General features: G+C 35.7%; 1 protein-coding gene across 3 annotated transcripts in view; it reads left to right on the top strand.

The window, feature by feature from the left end:
• The window catches only part of SLC30A7 (solute carrier family 30 member 7), a 106341-nt gene that overhangs the window by 21338 nt on the left and 64927 nt on the right, over positions 1 to 20076 (top strand). For all 3 annotated transcript variants that reach the window (XM_033197805.1, XM_033197804.1, XM_033197802.1), the window contains exons 7-8: positions 1791 to 1841; positions 5709 to 5844. In XM_033197805.1, coding sequence (XP_033053696.1) covers positions 1791 to 1841; positions 5709 to 5844 — 187 coding nt within the window. The remainder of the gene's footprint in view (positions 1 to 1790; positions 1842 to 5708; positions 5845 to 20076) is intronic.

Genomic DNA, 20076 nt, shown 5'->3' with positions numbered 1-20076 from the left:
TGGCTCACTGCAACCTCTGCCTCCCTGGTTCAAGTGAATCTCCTGCCTCAGCCTCCCAAGTAGCTGGGATTACAGGCATGTGCCACCACGCCCAGCTAACTTTTTGTATTTTTAGTAGAGACAGGGTTTCACTGTGGCAGCCAGGATGGTCTCAATCTCCTGACCTTGTGATCCACCTGCTTTGGCCTCCCAAAGTGCTGGGATTACAGGTGTGAGCCACCGTGCCCAACCAGTAGGTGTATATTCTTATGGGGTACATGAGATGTTTTGATACAGGAATGCAGTGTGAAATAATCACATCATGGAGATGAGGTATCCTTCTCAGGCATTTATCCTTTGTGTTACAAACAATCCAGTTATACTCTTTTAGTTATTTTGAAAGGTACAATTATTATTGACTGTAGTCACTCTGTTGTCCTATCAAATAGTAGATCTTATTCATTCTTTCTTTCTTTTTTTTTGTACCCATTAACTATCCCCTCTCCCCCCGCAGCACCGCACTACCCTTCCCAGCCTCTGATAGCCATCCTTCTACTCTCTGCATCCATGAGTTCAATTGTTTTGCATTTTTATACTCCACAATAAGTGAGAACATGCAATGTTCTGTGACTCTTTGACCATTTTAAAATCAGGTTACTTATTTACTTTGCTGTTGATTGTGAGTTCTGTATATATTTTATCAGATACATAGTTTGCAAATATTTTCTGTCATTCTGTAAGTTGCTTTTTCATTTTGTTATTTGATTCCTTTGCCTTGCAGAAGCTTTTTAATTTGATGTAATCCTACTTGTCTATTTTTGCCTTTGCCTGTGTCAGTCTCTAAAATATGCTGTATTTTTATAACAGTTACACTGGCATGCTTTAAAACCTTACTTTTCCAACTTTTTTGCTCACATGCATCCCAAAATAATGTTGAAAAATTGCACATCTCTCACACTTTTGGCTATCAGCTGGATTTTTCAGGGTAGCTACTTCTTCATTCCCACACAGCAGTACAATATCTAGATAGGAAATATTATATGGTGTTATGCTTTTATATTTCTTTGTTACATTATTGCAGAACATTGTTACAGTGCTCTTTAAAAGCTGTACTGATAAGGTACTGTGCTGTGGGCCGTGAACAAATGATGATAGCAGGTACTTTGTTAGTTGTGATTAGAAAGCTTGTCAGTCTTCCTGATAATCTGTTTAAACAAATATTGCTCATCTTTTGCCTTGTTTTCCTGTATTTTTCTGCTTTAATGTTAAAGCTGATTAGTAGTTTTCAAGATATTTAAAGATAGAAATTACAGCATTTTTTTCATCATAAAGGCAAAATGAAAAAAATTATTTTTATTTCTTCTGTATCAAGAATTTGCCACATTAATCTAGGAGCTGTTGAAAAACTATTTACCATAGTCAAATTATCTTTCTATCCTGGCTTCGTTTCTTGGACCTCATAACTTCAAGCAGTACATTTGGTTTTCTCTGAATTTTCCACTTGTAAAAGTATTAAAAGATATTTTATGAATATTGGAAAATTTTCACAATGTTTTTAATTTCCTGTGCTTTTAATCTTTTTAATACAATAATTTCTGAAATACTCCATACCTTTGATGAATTTTAGAACAACCGCTGCTACATTTACCTCCACTCAATTATTTCATTACATTTTAAAAATAAATTTGTAAGTTTGATATGGCTGTATAGCCATGCATTTTCATGATACATTTGAGTGAAAAGGACTCTGAATTGTAAAAATTTGAATGAGGAATTGAAAACATATTTTAAAATAACTTAATTCTCTACAGATGGCCCCTCCTTAAAAGAAACAACAGGACCCAGCAGACAGATTTTACAAGGTATGACAAGCAATTTTTGTGTTTCTTAGTTTTTTGAAACTGCTTTCATAGTTTTGAAGTTTTAGTTGTCTGAAGTTTTCCTTTAAGAAAAATATATAACATAGTGTTTGTGTTTAGTGTTAGCCTTTCTAGTGATTATTTTTTATATACTATTAGATATATTAGCAGATATTCTTTTAATTATCACTTGACTCTTTGATTTGATAATAAAAGCAAAATATTGAGCTGGGTGTAGTTGGCATGTCCCCACAATCCCAGCTACTCAGGAGGCTGAGGTGGGAGAATTGCTTGCGCCCAAGAGTTTGAGACCACCCTGGAGAACATGCGAGACTCGCGTCTCAAAAGAATAAGATTCGGAAACTATTCTGCTTAAATACAAGTAATACCCACGCCCGTGACTATAAACATTGTATAGATGCTTTTTGATTTACTGTGGGGTTGTGTCCTAATAAACTCGTGGTAAGTTGAAGATACTGTGGGTTGAAAATGCATTTAATACACCTAACCTACTGAACATCATAGTTTTGCCTTGCCTACCTTAAGTGTGCTCAGAACACTTGCATTAGCCTACAGTTGGGCAAAATCATCTAACACAAAGCCTATTTTGTAATAAAGTGTTGAATATCATGTCATTTATTTAATACAGTCCACTGTAGAGTACAATATCAGTTGTTTACCCTTGTGATTGCATGGCTGACTGGCAGCTGCTGCCTGCTGTTGCTGCCCAGCATCATGAGAGATGATCATAGCACATTATTGCTAGCCCAGGAAAAGATCAAAATTCAAAATTTGAAGTATAGTTTCTATTGAATGCATACTGCTTTCGCACCATCATGAAGCCAAAAAGTCACAAGTTGATCCTTTTAAGTCAAGGATTGTCTGTAGTAGTATATTTGCTTTTACAGGATTATTGCATAGTTTTTCCAAGAATAATATTTAATATGTTTTTATGTTGTGGGAAAATTTGAGCTAAAAATTTAATGCAAAGTGAGAACTCCATCATATTTGTAGGCCATCAAGAGCTAATACCTGTAGGAGCTTACATGTTGTGTAAAATTGTATATTACAAAGTTTTACAAGCCAGAGAAAATCCTGTCTATGAATTATATTAGTTTTTGTTTTGTTTTGTTTTTGTTGGGGGGGTGGTTATGAACCAATCTCTGGCTCTGAGTTTCCATTTAGAATTTATTGTCAGGGTTTCCTAATTCCCAGCTATCTACTTGCCTTTATTAACTTTTGACTTCCGTCTGACTTTCTGAATGGCTTCTTACCCAATCTCAACTACACATATTTTTCTTCACTATTTCTTTATATAACTCCGTTTTTTATTTTTCACTGTGAATATATTCCTTCATACTGAGAAATTTATTTTCAGAAGGCTTAAATGTGTCTTCCAAGCACAAGTTTTCCATTTACAAAATATGGAATTGTTTTAGAATAACATTTGCTGAAATAGCATATAATCACGCATATTTGATGCATCTGTATCAAGTAGTATAAATTAGCCTTGATAATAAGAATTTAATTTTGAAAGTCATCACAAGTTGGAGGAAAGGAAGTTAGATTTGCCTTCCTAATTCTCTTTTGTATAAGTTATTATGAAAATAAGTTTCCTGTAATCCCAGCACTTTGGGAGGCCGAGACGGGCGGATCACGAGGTCAGGAGATCAAGACCATCCTGGCTAACACAGTGAAACCCCGTCTCTACTAAAAAATACAAAAAAACTAGCCGGGTGAGATGGCGGGCACCTGTAGTCCCAGCTACTTGGGAGGCTGAGGCAGGAGAATGGCGTGAACCCGGGAGGCGGAGTTCGCAGTGAGCTGAGATCCGGCCACTGCACTCCAGCCTGGGCAACAGAGCAAGACTCCGTCTCAAAAAAAAAAAAAAAAAAAGTTTATATTTTCTGCATATTTATCAATTTATGGTGGCTGAAGAGCCCAGTAAATAGCTGAAGAACAGAGATAACTAGCTGGCATTAAAAACTTCTTGTAAAATGACCAGGTAGATAGATACTCATACATAAAAATCTTGAATTAATTAAGGTTTTCAATTATTTGCTACATTTTGACCCCTGGCTTACTAAGGTTTTGGGGGGTTAGGTTATCAGTATCCTACCACATCTTCTAAGACTTTTAACTTTGTATAAGTTAAACATCCTTGTTTATATTTCTTTCTTAGTGACTTTTTTCTTAAACAGTTTATATAGTAAGAAGGGCTTAGGTAGTTTTAATGACACTTACTAATAAAACCAGTTTTCAGGTTAGAAAATAAATTGTAGCCAGGGACTTTCCAGTCTAAGGAAAATCAAGAACAAATCATTATTTTCTTTTTCCTTTCATGTTTAGAGTTATTTTCATTTTGTATTCTACCAAAACACTGATTAAAGGATATAAAGGTTTAAAAGCATGTGTCATACATAAGAGTTTGTAGTTAGGGACCTTCAATCTACTTTGATGTGTACTTTTTTTTTCCAGTTTTAGTTTTAAAAGTTAAAGTGGCCCCAACATTGTTAACCTATTTAATTCACTGCTATTTGAAATACCTAACAGGAACTGAATATTCTATAAGTATGACAAAAATCTGTATATCTATAAGTATGTCTGTAAGTATGACAAAAATCTTTTGTTTTGGAAAAATTTTCAAGAGAGTTGTTCTTAAAGAACTGTTCTTTTTGAAGAAGAGTTATAATAATAGAGTTAAACTGTATATAAATGAAAAGTTATATGTAGGTAGTGAGGGATGATTTATATTTAATATAATATTTGATATAAATTTCCATCAGTGGCAGATAAAATGAAGTATAATTTCCCAGAACACAAGATTTGATTTGACTCGTTAGCAGTCAATTTTTAAGGTTTGAGAACATTTCTTGAATTTAAGTTTGTATTTCTGTACTTCCAAATAATTATAGTTCACCTTTTTTTGTGCAGTGAATACTAAAAACGAAAACTCAAGTATTTCTCAAGTAGATACGTGCTTTTTATGCATTAACTATTTCTTTTCAGATAGGGCAGGTGATGGTATTGAAGAATGTTCTATTTTTAGCAAGACATGGTTGAAGTTTAAAAGAATGTTTTGCTATGTAGAGATTTTGTATTAAAGATCTAAACGTTGAATAATTTGTCTTAGTTGAGTTTTTTCAGAAAATATTGTACATAAATCTTGACATCTTAAATGGTTTTCTGGGCAACTTTGACTTACTAAATGTCTAAGTTCTTAGAATATCAGTATAACATCAGTATCCTACCAATTTAATATTTAATTATTAAAAGTTCAACATGTATATTTATTTAAAAATATTAAAATTAGCGCCTGCTTTCACATCACCTCTGAGTATAGTATGTAACCAATTTAGATAGAGCTTTTAGGATAATTAATAAGTGTAACAGGATAAGTTATGGTTTATAGGAAATTATAGTCCCAAATGGTAATAATTTTAATCACCAGCAGAGGGCTCTGTATGTACGTATATCTATAGTTAAAATGTTTCTTGACCAGTTCTTTTAGCCTAATGCAGTTTCCTTCCCATAACAAATTATTGACTTTTGGACTCCTTTTAGCCAGAGGTGAATGTTCACAAATAATTTTTAAAATCAACTTACTTCTCTACTTCATTTATATCATTAAGAAAAAGTATGATTTACCAGTCAGATATTTCAACCCCTGTTGATTTGAAACAGAAAAATTGATTTTAATTCATAAATGTACTATTACATGGTTACTAAATGGTGAATATACATGCTTACTTATTTTTGAAATTGGTATCTAGTTTTTTGTATATAAAATTAAGAGTATAGCTCTAGGATATATTTTTATTTTAAATTAACCAAAAGACTGTTTTGATTTTTATGATGGTTTATTTCTAGGTGTATTTTTACATATCCTAGCAGATACTCTTGGAAGTATTGGTGTAATTGCCTCTGCCATCATGATGCAAAATTTTGGTCTGATGATAGCAGATCCTATCTGTTCAATTCTTATAGCCATTCTTATAGTTGTAAGGTAAGTGTTATTGTTACTTTCAAGTATTAAAGTGAGACCATGAGATAATTATGTCACCTAAATTATAGATCTGAAATACAAATAATTATGTAATTATGTTGATTTTCCTTTGCTTGCTTTTTTTTTGGAGACAGAGTCTCTCTCTGTCACCCAGACTGGAGTGCAGTGGCATGATCTCGGCTCACAGCCATCTCCGCCTCCTGGGTTCAAGCAATTCTTCTGCCTCAGCCTCCCTAGTAACTGGGATTGCAGGTACCCGCAACCGGCTGTACATTAGTGCCCAGCTAATTTTTGTATTTTTAGTAGAGATGGGGTTTCACCATGTTGGCCAGGCTGGTCTCAAACTCTTGACCTCAGGTGATCCACCTGCCTCAGCCTCCCAAAGCGCTGGGATTACAGGCATGAGCCCCCGCGCCCAGCCAGATACTCTTTTCATCTTCATATGTTTTCTGTGTTTGCCATGTATTTCTTACCTAGAGTTTGATGTTTCTTTTTGATATTTGGCAGTTAAACTTTTGGGGCATAATTCAAATCAGTAGTAATTTTCTTGAAATCCAGCATTACATCTATAGGATAAAATAATGGAAATATAAAATATGTTCACTATAGTTAGTGTATTAATTCTTAGACATCTGCGTCTTACATTATTAAATGCAAAAGAATATCAAAGTCTCCTCTGTGAGAACCATTTTTATTCATAAAGTCACATTATCATTGTAGAAGTCTTGTAAAAGTGCTACCTGAAATGAATTATGTCTTTCTTCCCATCTAGCTTACAAAATTCTTGAGGCAGCATCTGCCTCCTAGCTCTTTATCTTTCTATTGCCTACTATAGTGCCAATGTATATGGAAAGATGTATATGTATAGGTGTATAAATTCTCAATAAATATTTGCTGAATTAGATTGTACAGTTGTTATCTTTTAACTCATCCTGAGATACATTTTATTATTGGTCTAATGTTTATAATGATAAAACAATATATTCCATTATTTTAAAGTCTTCAGTTATTTAAAAATTTACATATACACTGTATATGTCTTGACTGGACTATTTTTATTTTTCATTGTAATTTTACTGTCAGGAAAACTTTTATAATGATGACAAAGATCTGCTGGAGGTCAGACTCAAGATTTTTATAGCTCATAGTTTATTAGAATAGATTTAATAGGATATGATGAAATCATAATGTAAGATGAGTCAGAAATGGAGATTTTTTTAAAGCTTCTGCCTAAAAAAATAGGATATACATTTTAAACATACAGATGATTTTTAAATTTTTTCTGATTATTTGAATAGAGAAATAACTCTGCTACATAAAAGTCTGTTGTAGGCTCAGCACAGTAGCTTACACCTATAATTCCAGCACTTTGGCTACTTGGGATGCTGAGGCAGGAGGATCTCTTGAGCCCAGGAGTTTGAGGCTGCAGATAGCTATGATGGTGCTCCTGCATTCCAGCCTGGGTGACAGAGTAAGATCCTGTCTCTATATAAAAAGGAAAATAAAAGGATTTCATAAAGTTTGAAATGCCTTTTCTTCTTGGAAATCTTACTGTACCTTCTTGAAATTTCAACTTAGATGTCCCATGTTCTGTGAAATCTGACTTTTGGTAATTTATTCACTGTTACAACTATATCTCTTTATTTGTGCTTTTAGTGTTCACTTAACTGCTTCTAATACTTCTTAGAGTAGAATCTTAATATTCACTTTTGTTTGTCTCCACTCTTACTATTCTAATTCTGGCTACAATTATGTCTTGCCTGGAAAACTGTAACAATCTCAAGGTTGACCTTTCTCTCTCCCTCTAAACACTTCACATTGGCTAAAATTATCTTTTGTTAATAAGGATTATATTACATATAAAAAATTTTTAAATCCTTTAATGACTCTTACCCTTAGGATAGAGTCCAAACTCCTTAACAGGCTTCATGATATATAACCCTTGTTGACCTCTTTGGTCTCTCTCAGTACTTCTCAATTCATACTTTGCTCTTCAGCCACAGTAAATTAGTTTTAGTTCCCTGAGTATGTTATCAGCTCTCTGGATTCTGGGCTTTGCTCATCTTTCCTCTATTCAAAATACTCTTATACTTCATGTCTTCCTTGCCACACCCCCACCCCTTCCCACAGTTACTCATCCTTTAGATAAGATTCAGTTTAAATGGCATTTCTTTGGGAAGCATTTCCTGATTCTCTACCTCCCAGGTTTGGTTAAGTGTACGTATAGCACCTTATACTGTAGTACCCTTTTCATGGCATTTACTTACCATAGCCTGTTTGTTATTGCCCTCGAGCTCCATTAGGGCAAATTGTTTTTTCGTTGTTTTAGTCAGCACCTAATTCTCCCTGGCGAAAAAAAATACATATATATTGGTACACTTTGAATTTGAATCAAAATAAATTTGTGGGTTTTTTTCAACCTCAGAGAATTACTTTAATTCCAAATTGGGAATGCTTACTTAGTTCTGTTCTCACTCATTTATTCCTCTAATATAAATAAATAAACACACACAGACACACAAAATAAACTTGTTTTACTGAATATGACACACATTAAGAAAACTGCACAAATCATCTTCACTAAATATTAAGTAGGCCTCTTGCCTACTTAATCTTAGGATCTTCACTGTCTTGATCCTATATTATAATAGGGGAGTGAGACAACAAACAAATTGATAAATTAGACTGCTCAGATGCCAAATAGTTACTTGTATTGTGTAGATTTAAGACAGGATTATATGATAGTGACTGAGTTGCCACTTTAAATTGAGTAGATCTGGAAGACTTCTGAAGAAGGGTCCTTTAACATGAGATCTTATTGTTGTAAGAAAAGCTTATCAGAGGAAGAACATTCTAGTCTAGGGATCAGTTGGTAGAAAAGCCTTGTGGTGAAAGCAGCTTTGATACTGAAAGGAGGCCAGCGTGGCTGAAGCATAGGGAGTAAGAGGAGAGTGGTTTGAGATAAAGTTGGAGAAATAGACTGGGGAAGACTACCTAGGGTTAGGAGTTTGGATTTTATTCCAAGTGCAGTGGGACACAATACGGATATTCATTTTAAGAAATGATTTTGGCTGCTTTGTGGATAATAGATTATAAGGGGGCACAAGTGAGAACAGGCAGACCAGCTAGAAGGCCATTATGTTAAAGTGGACCGGGTGAGAGGCTATGGTGTCTCTCATTTTCACAGAAAAGTTAGAAAATGCTTTGGGGTACAGCTAACAAGATTTGCTTGAGAATATAAATGTATGGGTTAGGGCTGAGTGAAAGAGGGGAATTAAGGACAGTTTCTAGAGTTTTTATCTGGGCAGCTGAGTGAATGAGGTGTCTTTACTGAAAGAGAGGGGACTGGAAGAAAGGTAATGTTTTTGTTTTTAAAGGGGACTGTAGATCAAAAGTTCTGTTTTGGATGAAGTTTGAGATCTCTCAGACATTGATATGGAGATTTCAGGTAGACAAAGAGTGTACAAATAGGCATTCTTGGGAGCAGCCAATTGAAGAGAAAGGGTTGAAAATAGTCCACACCTGGATTTAAAGTCATGGAGTGGCATTCATCTGGCATCAGAATTCATCTAGCGTGAATGCCACTCTTCCCACCCCTTCTGTTTTCCTGGAAAATATCCCTCAGTATGGTACTCCTGCCTGCTAAAACTGATTTAGTGTCAGGGGCCCTTTCAATATAGTGCTTCAAGCAACCACAGTCAGCCAACTACAGTTGGCTTCCAAGGTAAAACTTGTTTGTCATCCTTGTCTAGGTCCTACTGACCTACTTATAAACTTCTCTGTAACTTACATAAATACATAGTTTCAGGTCATATAATTGGATTCCTTTTTGTTATTGTTAAGCTTTAATATTTTTATTATTTGCTCTTGTTTTTCTGATATGCAAAGTAATACATATGTATTAGTCATTTCTTGCATTGCTATAAAGATACACCTGAGACTGGGTAGTCTATAAAGAAGAGAGATCGTATTGGCTCACAGTTCTGTAGGCGTTACAGAAAGCATAGTGCTGGCGTCTGCTTAGCTCCTGGGGAGGCCTCAGGAAGCTTACAGTCATGGTGGAAGGTGAAGGCAGAGCAGGCATGTAGCATCATGAGAGAAAGAGAGAGAAACAGATGTAGGGAGAAGATGCCACACATTTTTAAATGACTAAATCTTGAAAGAACTCACTATTGTGAAGACAGCACCAAGTCATGAGGGATCTATCCCCATGATCCAAACACCTCCCACCAGGCCCCACCTCCAGCACGGGGATTACAATTCAATATGAAATTTGGGCAGGCACACATATCTAAACTATATCAACATTCTTATTGTAAAAATTTCAAACATTACTGAAATGTATAACTTACCTGTTGAAAGGTTCTCATAATCCCACCCTTTGAAGATAACAGGAAAATTTCATGTATCTTAAAATTCAACAAATGTTTTAGTACCCACTCTGTGCCAGGCAGTGAACAACATGGGCAAATGGCCTACCTTCATGGAGATTACATTTTGATATGGAGACAGTAAAGCAAATGAACATACAAATAGATAATGGACTGTCAGTTGGTGACAAATGCCATAGAGTAGGCTAAGAAGATACTATTTTAGAAGGGCTGGGAAAGTCTTCTGCATAGGGTAATATTTGAACATAGACTAAATGGTGGCAGAGAAGGACATGGGACTGTTCAGAGGAAGAATATCCCTGTTGAGAGAACTTCAAGTATAAACACACTGAGGCAGGAGCATGCCAGATATGAGGATGACAAGAAGGGCAGTGTAACTGGAGTGCAATGAGCAGGGCAGAGAGTGGTAGATACATGTTTATATATCTGCATCTCTGGAGTTCAGGGAGCAGGTTGGGGTGGAAGATAGAAATTTGGGTGTCATCAGATTATATATGTTATTTAAAGCCATATTTAATACACAGTTTGCCCTGAGACTGAGTATTGATAGAGGAGGGGAGGCCTGAGAACTGAGCCCTGGGGGTGGTCAGGAGGCAGGTGCAACCAAGAAGAGTAAAGTGGAGTGACCAGCAAGGTGGGAAGAAAGACAACCATTTGTTGTTTCAGAAGGCTTGTCAAGAAACCTGTTAAACAGGAAGAACTAATCAACTCTGCTAAACGCTGCTGGGACTAAGAAGAGTGATGAGAGTGAAAGCCTGATCAGACAGAGTAGCTTCAAGAGAGAATGGGAGGGGAGGAAATGGAGATGGCAACTAAGTCAACTCCTTTTCAAAACCTTTTGCTGTGAAGGGGAGCAGTGTGATTGCCTGGCAGCACAGAGGGCCCATTTGAGGTTTGTGGTCATGAATTTAAAGTGAAAACAACCAGAATAGTTGTATGTTTTTCTTCAGTCTTGTTCAGCTACTTGGTAAGAGGTATGGAATAGACAGAGAGTTGGATTTAACAGGTTTGGGGTTTTGTCAGGTGAGTACTAACAGTGAGAAAGGGGCAAGGCAGGGATTAGAGTGGTGAGAAATTAAGATTTAAAGGTAATTGATACATGCTTAAAAAAAAGTGTTAGGTTCAGTGGTGTAATCCACTTAGTGGCCTAAGTTAGGGTCAGTCTAATCCACTGACCCTATCTTCCCTGTTTGGGAAGAAGTATTAAGAGCAGAGGTATTAGGGGAAATGATCCAGAAATAGGAAGGGTTGTTCAGATTATGAGATGCTTGGCATTGAGATCTTAAGGCCTAAGATGTGATTATAGGGGCAGAAGATAGCTTAGCATATAGAGACCCGGTGTTGGGTGGATTGCCCACATGGATAATTTAAATCAAGAATAATGAAACGAGTAGAGGTGGAAAGATAATAATCCCATTACCAAATTTTTCAGTGACTGAAGGGGACAATCAAGAATTGCAACCCTGATAATCAAGATGGGTAGAGGGTGGAATGATCTAATGGCACGGGCCTTAAGGAAACTGTGCCGTAGGGAAGAAGTAGCAGGAACTGTGATATATAGGGGTAGTGACAAGCAAGAAGGACATCTGCCTCACCACAAGCCCCAACAGTACTGGAGTGTAGGAGAGTCAGCACGTCTTAATCGTGCTCTAGGGAAGACAGTACCCTCCGTTGGTGGTCAGTTTTCAGGTAGGGCATGAACATGCTATATGGCTATTTAGAGAAGAGGCTGAGGATTTAATGAAATTGCATATTTAAAGGTAGCTTTTTAAAATTATGGTAATTATGTTGACAAACTTGATAAAATATAGAAAAATATAAGGAAAAAACTACCTTAAGAGACCCATGTTAGTATTTTTGTCGGTTTTCTTTTGGATTTTTTCTTTTATTCTGAGATTATTTTGTTTTGTTTTATTTTGTTTTTCATAATATTTTTGTTTATATTATGCATATGACATTCTTTGTAAGAAAAATTTTAATAGTTTTCTGATTATAAAATATGATCATGGTAGAAAATTTTGAAAATACTGGAAAGCATATGAAGTAAAGAAAAACTAGGATCACAACACGCAGAGGTCGCATAACCACTATTAGCAGTATTTCTTTACAATCATTTTTAAGCACATTTTTAAAAAACTATTGAACTTCTACTATATGTAGATTGTTAAGCTTGGTCAGCATCAGAGAGCTTTCACAGGTTTCAGATGAAAGATAATAGTATAGTCATTATTTTAAGTCAATATTAAGTTTTGGATGACTAAGTTGTCAGCAAAGGCTTAAATTCAATGGTAATAAATGACAACAAGGTACAGAGAAACACATAAGAAAAATTCTTTTAAAAGGTCTGTGTCTAAACTATACATTTATCTTTACATGTATGAGAGAGAGACTATATATAGAGAGGGAGTGTGTATGTGTGTGTGTGTGTGCGTGCGCGTGCGCACACGCATATACACACCAGATCCCAATCAGCAGCACATATAGAGAATATATTTCCCAGAATGTTAATTGGCCCTCTATGGGTAGTGTAATTTTAAAATAATATCTCTTGCCTAATTTCTCTATGGTAAGTCAGCATTTTTGACTTAGACCTTAAAAAAGCATAAGTTTTTTTAATGGAAGTCAGTTAAGAAGTAGCTCCAAATTTAGGCACCATAAAAAAAAAAAAAAAAAAAAAAAAAAAGAAGTAGCTCCAAAGTACAAAATAAATTCTAGTTCAGCCTTTTTTTTCTTTTAAAAAAGAAAACAAACTGAATGTATTTAAATGTACACCTGATAATGAACTATTTGCAAGGAGATCGCTCTGAGATGTTTTTCAAATTGGTAAAAATTTGCCTGATTTTAGGAAATAGTGAAAACTCTTAAAAAAATCAACTGGAGTATAAAGAAGTATTTTTCCCTACCATAAATTTTTATATATTCAGTATTTGCAGTTCATCAGCAGCAAGAGAAATAGTGGCACTCCTTATATATTCTCTGGGTCTACTGTTGCTCAGTTGAAAACGTGCCATGGAAATACACGTCTCTCCCTTCTAGGTTACCCAGTATTCCATTTTCACTTCCACAGTGAAAGTGATTTCTTAGAAAAAGACAGTTTTTTTTTTCTTCCAACATTTTCTACACAAAGGGTGATAATAAATTTTGGGGTAAAACTGAGTTGTATTGTGATGAATTTTATTTCCCGATGAAAAACAGGAGAATGAATATAATGTAAGAGTGTAATTTTTTTATTTTCTGAAAATATGGTTCCTATAAGAGCGTTCAGAGTAGTTCTACTCTGTTTTTCCCTAAGGGGAGTTGGGATAGAAGATGAATTCATAACTTAGAATGCAGAAATCTGAACAATTAGTTATAGCTTTGAATTTGACTGCGATTTAGAAATGAGGCAATTTACATAGATCTGTAGCTTGATTTTTTTTTTTATTCACTTAAATGAAAGGGTTACCTATGCATGATGGATAATTATAAAACTAAGCAGGATATAGAAATATACTTTGTTGCTGGTGTGGTATTTCTGAAGCCTTGCTAGTTTTTTTTTTTTTTTAATCAATTTTCTGCAACTCACCAGTTACCATCTTGTGGTACTTTGTACTTTTTTAATATATAGCATAAAATCATTTGTAAGTACAAAGAAAAGCTTTTTAACCAAAAGAAAGTCTTTTTGTTAGGTCTAAAGAGTTTTAAAATAGTAGCTTAATTTTAGAGGAAACAAATTTTTAGAGGCAAACTAAGGTACAGACTTTAGAAATGATAAATAGTGGTATGTATAAAATAGAATACGTACTAATGGAAACAAAATGATAAACTTGAGATTCTAAATTATAAGAGATCATCATTGTTCATGAATACAGGATTTAGACCCTATACTGATTTTGATAAATCTTGTTGATTTCATATTTAAATAGAGTAGAATAGAATAAATTTGTGGCCTGTATGAAGTAAAAGGTAAGCATTTTTGTTTTTTTAATATGTAGAAAGTTACTCTATGACACATTCTGGAGATTTTACTTTTTTCAAAATTGTTTTTGGGTGTTCCCTAACAATTTCCTTTGTGGTTTGCTTTTCAAGTGGTTATAATTTGTGAACTATTACTTTTGGGGACTAAGATAAAGGTAAACAGTTTGCCAAGATTTTAACTTGCTGCTTGTATAGGTGCCTGTATTGTAAAATTGAACATATGGGGAACATTATTGCATAGTTATTGTATTCTTTAATCATATATAAAGCCATCATAGTAAGAACATTTATAAAAACTGATTCATCTAACAGCCTTTCTCAATAGGGAAAGAATACCCTAATACTATAAAGCGTCAATTTGTATGGAATTATTAACTTCTTACCTATTATCTAGGTAAGTACAGTTATGTATTATCCTTGGGGGAGTTGAGAAATAGTCGCTAAGATCATTTTCTGTGTTCATTGGTTCAGATGAGAAACCCTAGTTAAGAAAGGCTGGCAGAGGGTTTTATAATATGGAAAGAACACACTGAACATAGTAATGGTAAACAAACTTTTGAACTTAAGAACCTAATTATGTAAGAATATCATTTAGCAAAAATTCAGTAGTTTTTATTGAAACATCTGCTTTGTCCTCAACACTTTCTTAGGATCTGAGGATACAGTATCAGGTATTAATTCAGTACAACTACCAGTAAACCACCATTAAGTACATTTAAAAAATTCCTGACTTAAGCAAAATCTCCACTCATTTACTCTCTCTGCCATTACATTACTACACACATACATGCACACATGCACAATTCGTAAATATGCCTTAACTCTCAATGCCTCCAAAAGGTTGTAACTGCTAGTATTAGAGGTAAGGTTGTCTCCTGGCCAAAGAAGAGGGAGCAGGTTTTTTGGTTACTATTGCATACTGGGTTTTATTTTCCATGCTCTTATTTGAAACTCACTGAGTATTTTTTTTTTTTTTAATTTTTACTGTTCAGTTACCATAGTTTAGTACCAGAGTTTAGTACTGTGCTCCTATTAAAATATTCACTGTAAAACCTAACTACTTTTTGCATTGTTTCTTGTGGGAAATTGGTGATTTTTAAACAGCCAACTTAAAAATACCTTAAAATACAACCAATTTGTAAATTAGGAGTCTATTTGTAAACTGGATTTGTAAATTGGAGTTAAAGTGTTCTGAGATACCATCTTCCAATCAGAATCATTCAGGAATTCATTGCTGAAATGTATTTGGTTTCTTTTTAAATATCAAGCATACTGTATTATTTTTTTCTTTACCCTAAAGCCAAAAACTCCTCAAAATGTCAAATAAGAAGAGCTGTGGACAAACAGCAGAGTGTGCTATTTCCGCTTTTAATCTAACCCTGCCATTTTTGTTGTTGCTATATTTAAACTGTAGTTTTTCTAAGAAATGCTGTATGTTTCATTATTGACGTTATTGGAGTATAAAAGCTAAAATGAAGAAATTTAAAAATCAGAGTATTATTCCTTTTTCACAAAAGTTTTAGAACTGTCAGTCCCGTAAGAAACTGCTTAATGGCTAGGTGCAGTTGCTCATGCCTGTAATCCCAGCACTTTGGGAGGCCGAGGCGGGTGGATCATCTGAGGTCAGGAGTTTGAGACCAACCTGGCCAACATGGCGAAACCCCGTCTCTACTAAAAATACAAAAATTAGCCACGTGTGGTGGCACACATCTGTAATCCCAGCTACTTGGGAGGCTGAGGCAGGAGAATCGCTTGAACCTGGGAGGTGGAGGTTGCAGTGCACCACAGCACTTCAGCCTGGGCGACAGAGCAAGACTCTGTCTCAAAAATAAATAAATTAATTAATTAATAAGAAAGAAACTGCTTACTATGGCCTTTTTGTGGTTTGCAACTGATATTTCTGTTACAAAGCATGAAAAAATAAATCAGTGGTATAATAAAACTAGATATATATGTTAGTAGTAATTTAAAAGCTAATGATGGCATATATGTGTAGGTCTGTGATTAGAAATCAAGTCAACACTTTTTCCTTTTTATTTATGCCTTACCATTGTATGATATGGGATTGCTTGGTTAGTGTAGATTTATTTTTGAATTAAGGAAACACTGCAAGTGTGATAGAGTGTTCTAGAGAAGTGGAATACAAAGATCTCACCAAGTAACATGAGAGAGAGAAAAACCTACACACAAATAAAAAACAATACAGAGCTAGACTATAAAAATGAACAAGGTACAGTATAGACGGTAATTTAATCAAGAGCCCCCTCTTCTAAAATTGTTGATGTCTTATCTCTGTTTACAGAATAAATCTTGTTAAAAAGAGCTCTGTTATCTGCCCCAACCTCCCTTTCAGCCATAGTTATTTTCCATAGCAGTTTGTATATATTATACCACTCTTTTTCTTTCTTTTCTTTTTTTTTTTTTGAGACGGAGTCTCTCTCTCTTTTGCCAGGCTAGAGTGCTGTGGTGCTCACTGCAAGCTCCGCCTCCCCCTGGTTCAAGGGATTCTCCTGCCTCAGCCACCTGAGTAGCTGGAATTACAGGCATGTACCACCACACCCAGCTAATTTTTGTATTTTTAGTAGAGATGGGGTTTTACCATGTTGGCCAGGATGGTCTTGATCTCCTGACCTCGTGATCCACCAGCCTCGGCCTCCCAAAGTGCTGGGATTACAGGTGTGAGCCACCATGCCCGGCCACCACAGTTTTTTTTTTAGCTTTATCACTTGTTTTTTTGTGTGTGTTTTGTTTTTTGTTTTTTTTTTGAGACGGAGTCTCGCTGTGTCACCCAGGCTGGAGTGCAGTGGCCGGATCTCAGCTCACTGCAAGCTCCGCCTCCCGGGTTTACACCATTCTCCTGCCTCAGCCTCCCGAGTAGCTGGGACTACAGGTGCCCGCCGCCTCGCCCGGCTAGTTTTTTGTATTTTTTAGTAGAGACGGGGTTTCACCGTGTTAGCCAGGATGGTCTCGATCTCCTGACCTTGTGATCCCCCCGTCTCGGCCTCCCAAAGTGCTGGGATTACAGGCTTGAGCCACCGCGCCCGGCCGCTTTATCACTTGTTTTTTATGGAGGATACTCTCTATACACTGCTGCCCTTGTACCTTTGCTCATAGTATTCGTATCTAGAATGCCTTTCTTCCTCATGATTCCCATCATTGTCCTAACAATTCTTTAAGGTTCAATTCTAATACTGTTTCTTCCATGAAGCCTTTTCTTCCATTTCTAAGCTATTTGTTTTTACCTTTAAATTTATCAAGTTATTGTTTTCTTAAATGGTGGCATAGTGTATCTCTATATACATTCATATACATACCAGTACATGAGCATAGGACTCAGTCTTGTTCAGCTTTGTATCATTGTGCTTTGTGCACAGTAATATTTGTGGAATTTTGGTGACCTACATTGAGATTCAGGAGACTTGACTTACAGTTCTGGCTTTGTGACATGCAAGTTTCTGGACCCTTCTGTTTTCTCAAGTGTGGATTTTTGACTTTATTCTAATTTTCATGGTTGTACAAATAAGTACCACTTCACGGAGTATTTACACATGATACCTTTAGCATGTTAAAAGCCAAGGCTAATAATGGAAAGTAAGAATTCTCAGAATATAGCCTACTTCAAGGATATAGAGACAGTAAGTTATCAGGACCTGAGAACAGAGATTACTAGAAAGTAGAAATTAAATATTGCAGACTTAGAGAAGGCAGCAGGAGCCATTTAGGTTATGAACTATAAGAATATAGGACTCTCATCTTTTCTTTGCTCTGTTATCCAGATAAACCGCTTAGATATTTTCATATTATGGTAAAAAGAATAAGGAAGTCAGAGGTTACATGTTCTTAAGGTGTGAAGTTATAATATTTTCCTAAGAAATTATTTAAACTATCTCTGTGTAAATGGAAGAAGCAGAACACATCTAGTGAGGATACACATAGATTATCTGTATCTATATCAATGTATGTAGGAATGCTTGTGTAGCTCTTCATTTTTGCTTAGCATTTTACATGTTCTTGTAATTTATTTACCTTCTCAATATTGGTGAGAAATAAATCAATGTTAAAAGCAAATAAAAATCTGCTATTACTACTCACAGACATACTGGGTACCCATGTAAGAAACTGCTCAATTGCAAATTTTTCTCAATAATTCAAAACATCTGTGGGAGGATCGCCTGCACTTGGGAAGTCGAGGGTGCAGTGAGTTGTGATCATGCCACTGCCACTGCACTCTAGCCTGGGTGACAGACTGAGACTCTGTCTCACAAAAAGAAAATAAATTCAGTGCCATGATTTTCTATTTTTAGGTCGTATTTGAAGCTTCAAACTATTTGTGTTTAATATATGCTAATCAAAGCCTTCCCACTACAAATTTAGCTCATTTATTTTTAGAAACACTCTCTATATAGCCTAATTGTCAAAACTAGCCTTCATTATGAACCCAATCAGTCAAATCATACTTTCAGAGAAAGTTCTTTCTGTCAGAGAAAGTTTTACTTCATTTTTCAGCTACACAAATGACAACCGTCTTGACTGCATGAAAACCTGGGTTCCTCACATAGTAATTTTTTTTTTTTAATTTTTTTTTTTATTTTACTGTAAGTTCTAGGGTACATGTGCATAACGTGCAGGTTTGTTACATATGTATACTTGTGCCATGTTGGTGTGCTGCACCCATCAACTCGTCAGCACCCATCAATTCGTCATTTATATCAGGTATAAATGCAATACCTCCCCCCGCCCCCCTCCCCATGATAGGCCCCGATGTGTAATGTTCCCCTTCCCGAGTCCAAGTGATCTCATTGTTCAGTTCCCACCTATGAGTGAGAACATGTGGTGTTTGGTTTTCTCTTCTTGTGATAGTTTGCTAAGAATGATGGTTTCCAGCTGCATCCATGTCCCTACAAAGGATGCAAACTCATCCTTTTTTATGGCTGCATAATATTCCATGGTGTATATGTGCCACATTTTCTTAATCCAGTCTGTCACAGATGGACATTTGGGTTGATTCCAAGTCTTTGCTATTGTGAATAGTGCCGCAATAACATACGTGTGCATGTGTCTTTATAGCAGCATGATTTATAATCCTTGGGTATATACCCAGTAGTGGGATGGCTGGGTCATATGGTACATCTAGTTCTAGATCCTTGAGGAATTGCCATACTGTTTTCCATAATGGTTGAACTAGTTTACAATCCCACCAACAGTGTAAAAGTGTTCCTATTTCTCCACATCCTCTCCAGCACCTGTTGTTGCCTGACTTTTTAATGATTGCCATTTTAACTGGTGTGAGATGGTATCTCATTGTGGTTTTGATTTGCATTTCTCTGATGGCGAGTGATGATGAGCATTTTTTCATGTGTCTGTGGCTGTATGAATGTCTTCTTTTGAGAAATGTCTGTTCATATCCTTTGCCCACTTTTTGATGGGGTTGTTTGTTTTTTTCTTGTAAATTTGTTTGAGTTCTTTGTAGATTCTGGATATTAGCCCTTTGTCAGATGAGTAGATTGCAAACATTTTCTCCCATTCTGTAGGTTGCCTGTTCACTCTGATGGTAGTTTCTTTTGCTGTGCAGAAGCTCTTTAGTTTAATCATATCCCATTTGTCAATTTTGGCTTTTGCTGCCGTTGCTTCTGGTGTTTTAGACATGAAGTCCTTGCCCATGCCTATGTCCTGAATGGTACTACCTAGGTTTTCTTCTAGGGTTTTTATGGTTTTAGGTCTAACATTTAAGTCTCTAATCCATCTTGAATTAATTTTCATATAAGGAGTAAGGAAAGGATCCAGTTTCAGCTTTCTACTTATGGCTAGCCAATTTTCCCAGCACCATTTATTAAATAGGGAATCCTTTCCCCATTTCTTGTTTCTCTCAGGTTTGTCAAAGATC

The sequence above is a fragment of the Trachypithecus francoisi genome, unplaced genomic scaffold (genome assembly GCF_009764315.1).
Source record: "Trachypithecus francoisi isolate TF-2019V2 unplaced genomic scaffold, Tfra_2.0 Lachesis_group5, whole genome shotgun sequence".
NCBI lineage: Eukaryota > Metazoa > Chordata > Mammalia > Primates > Cercopithecidae > Trachypithecus > Trachypithecus francoisi.
This window is presented reverse-complemented; position numbering and strand designations above follow the sequence as displayed.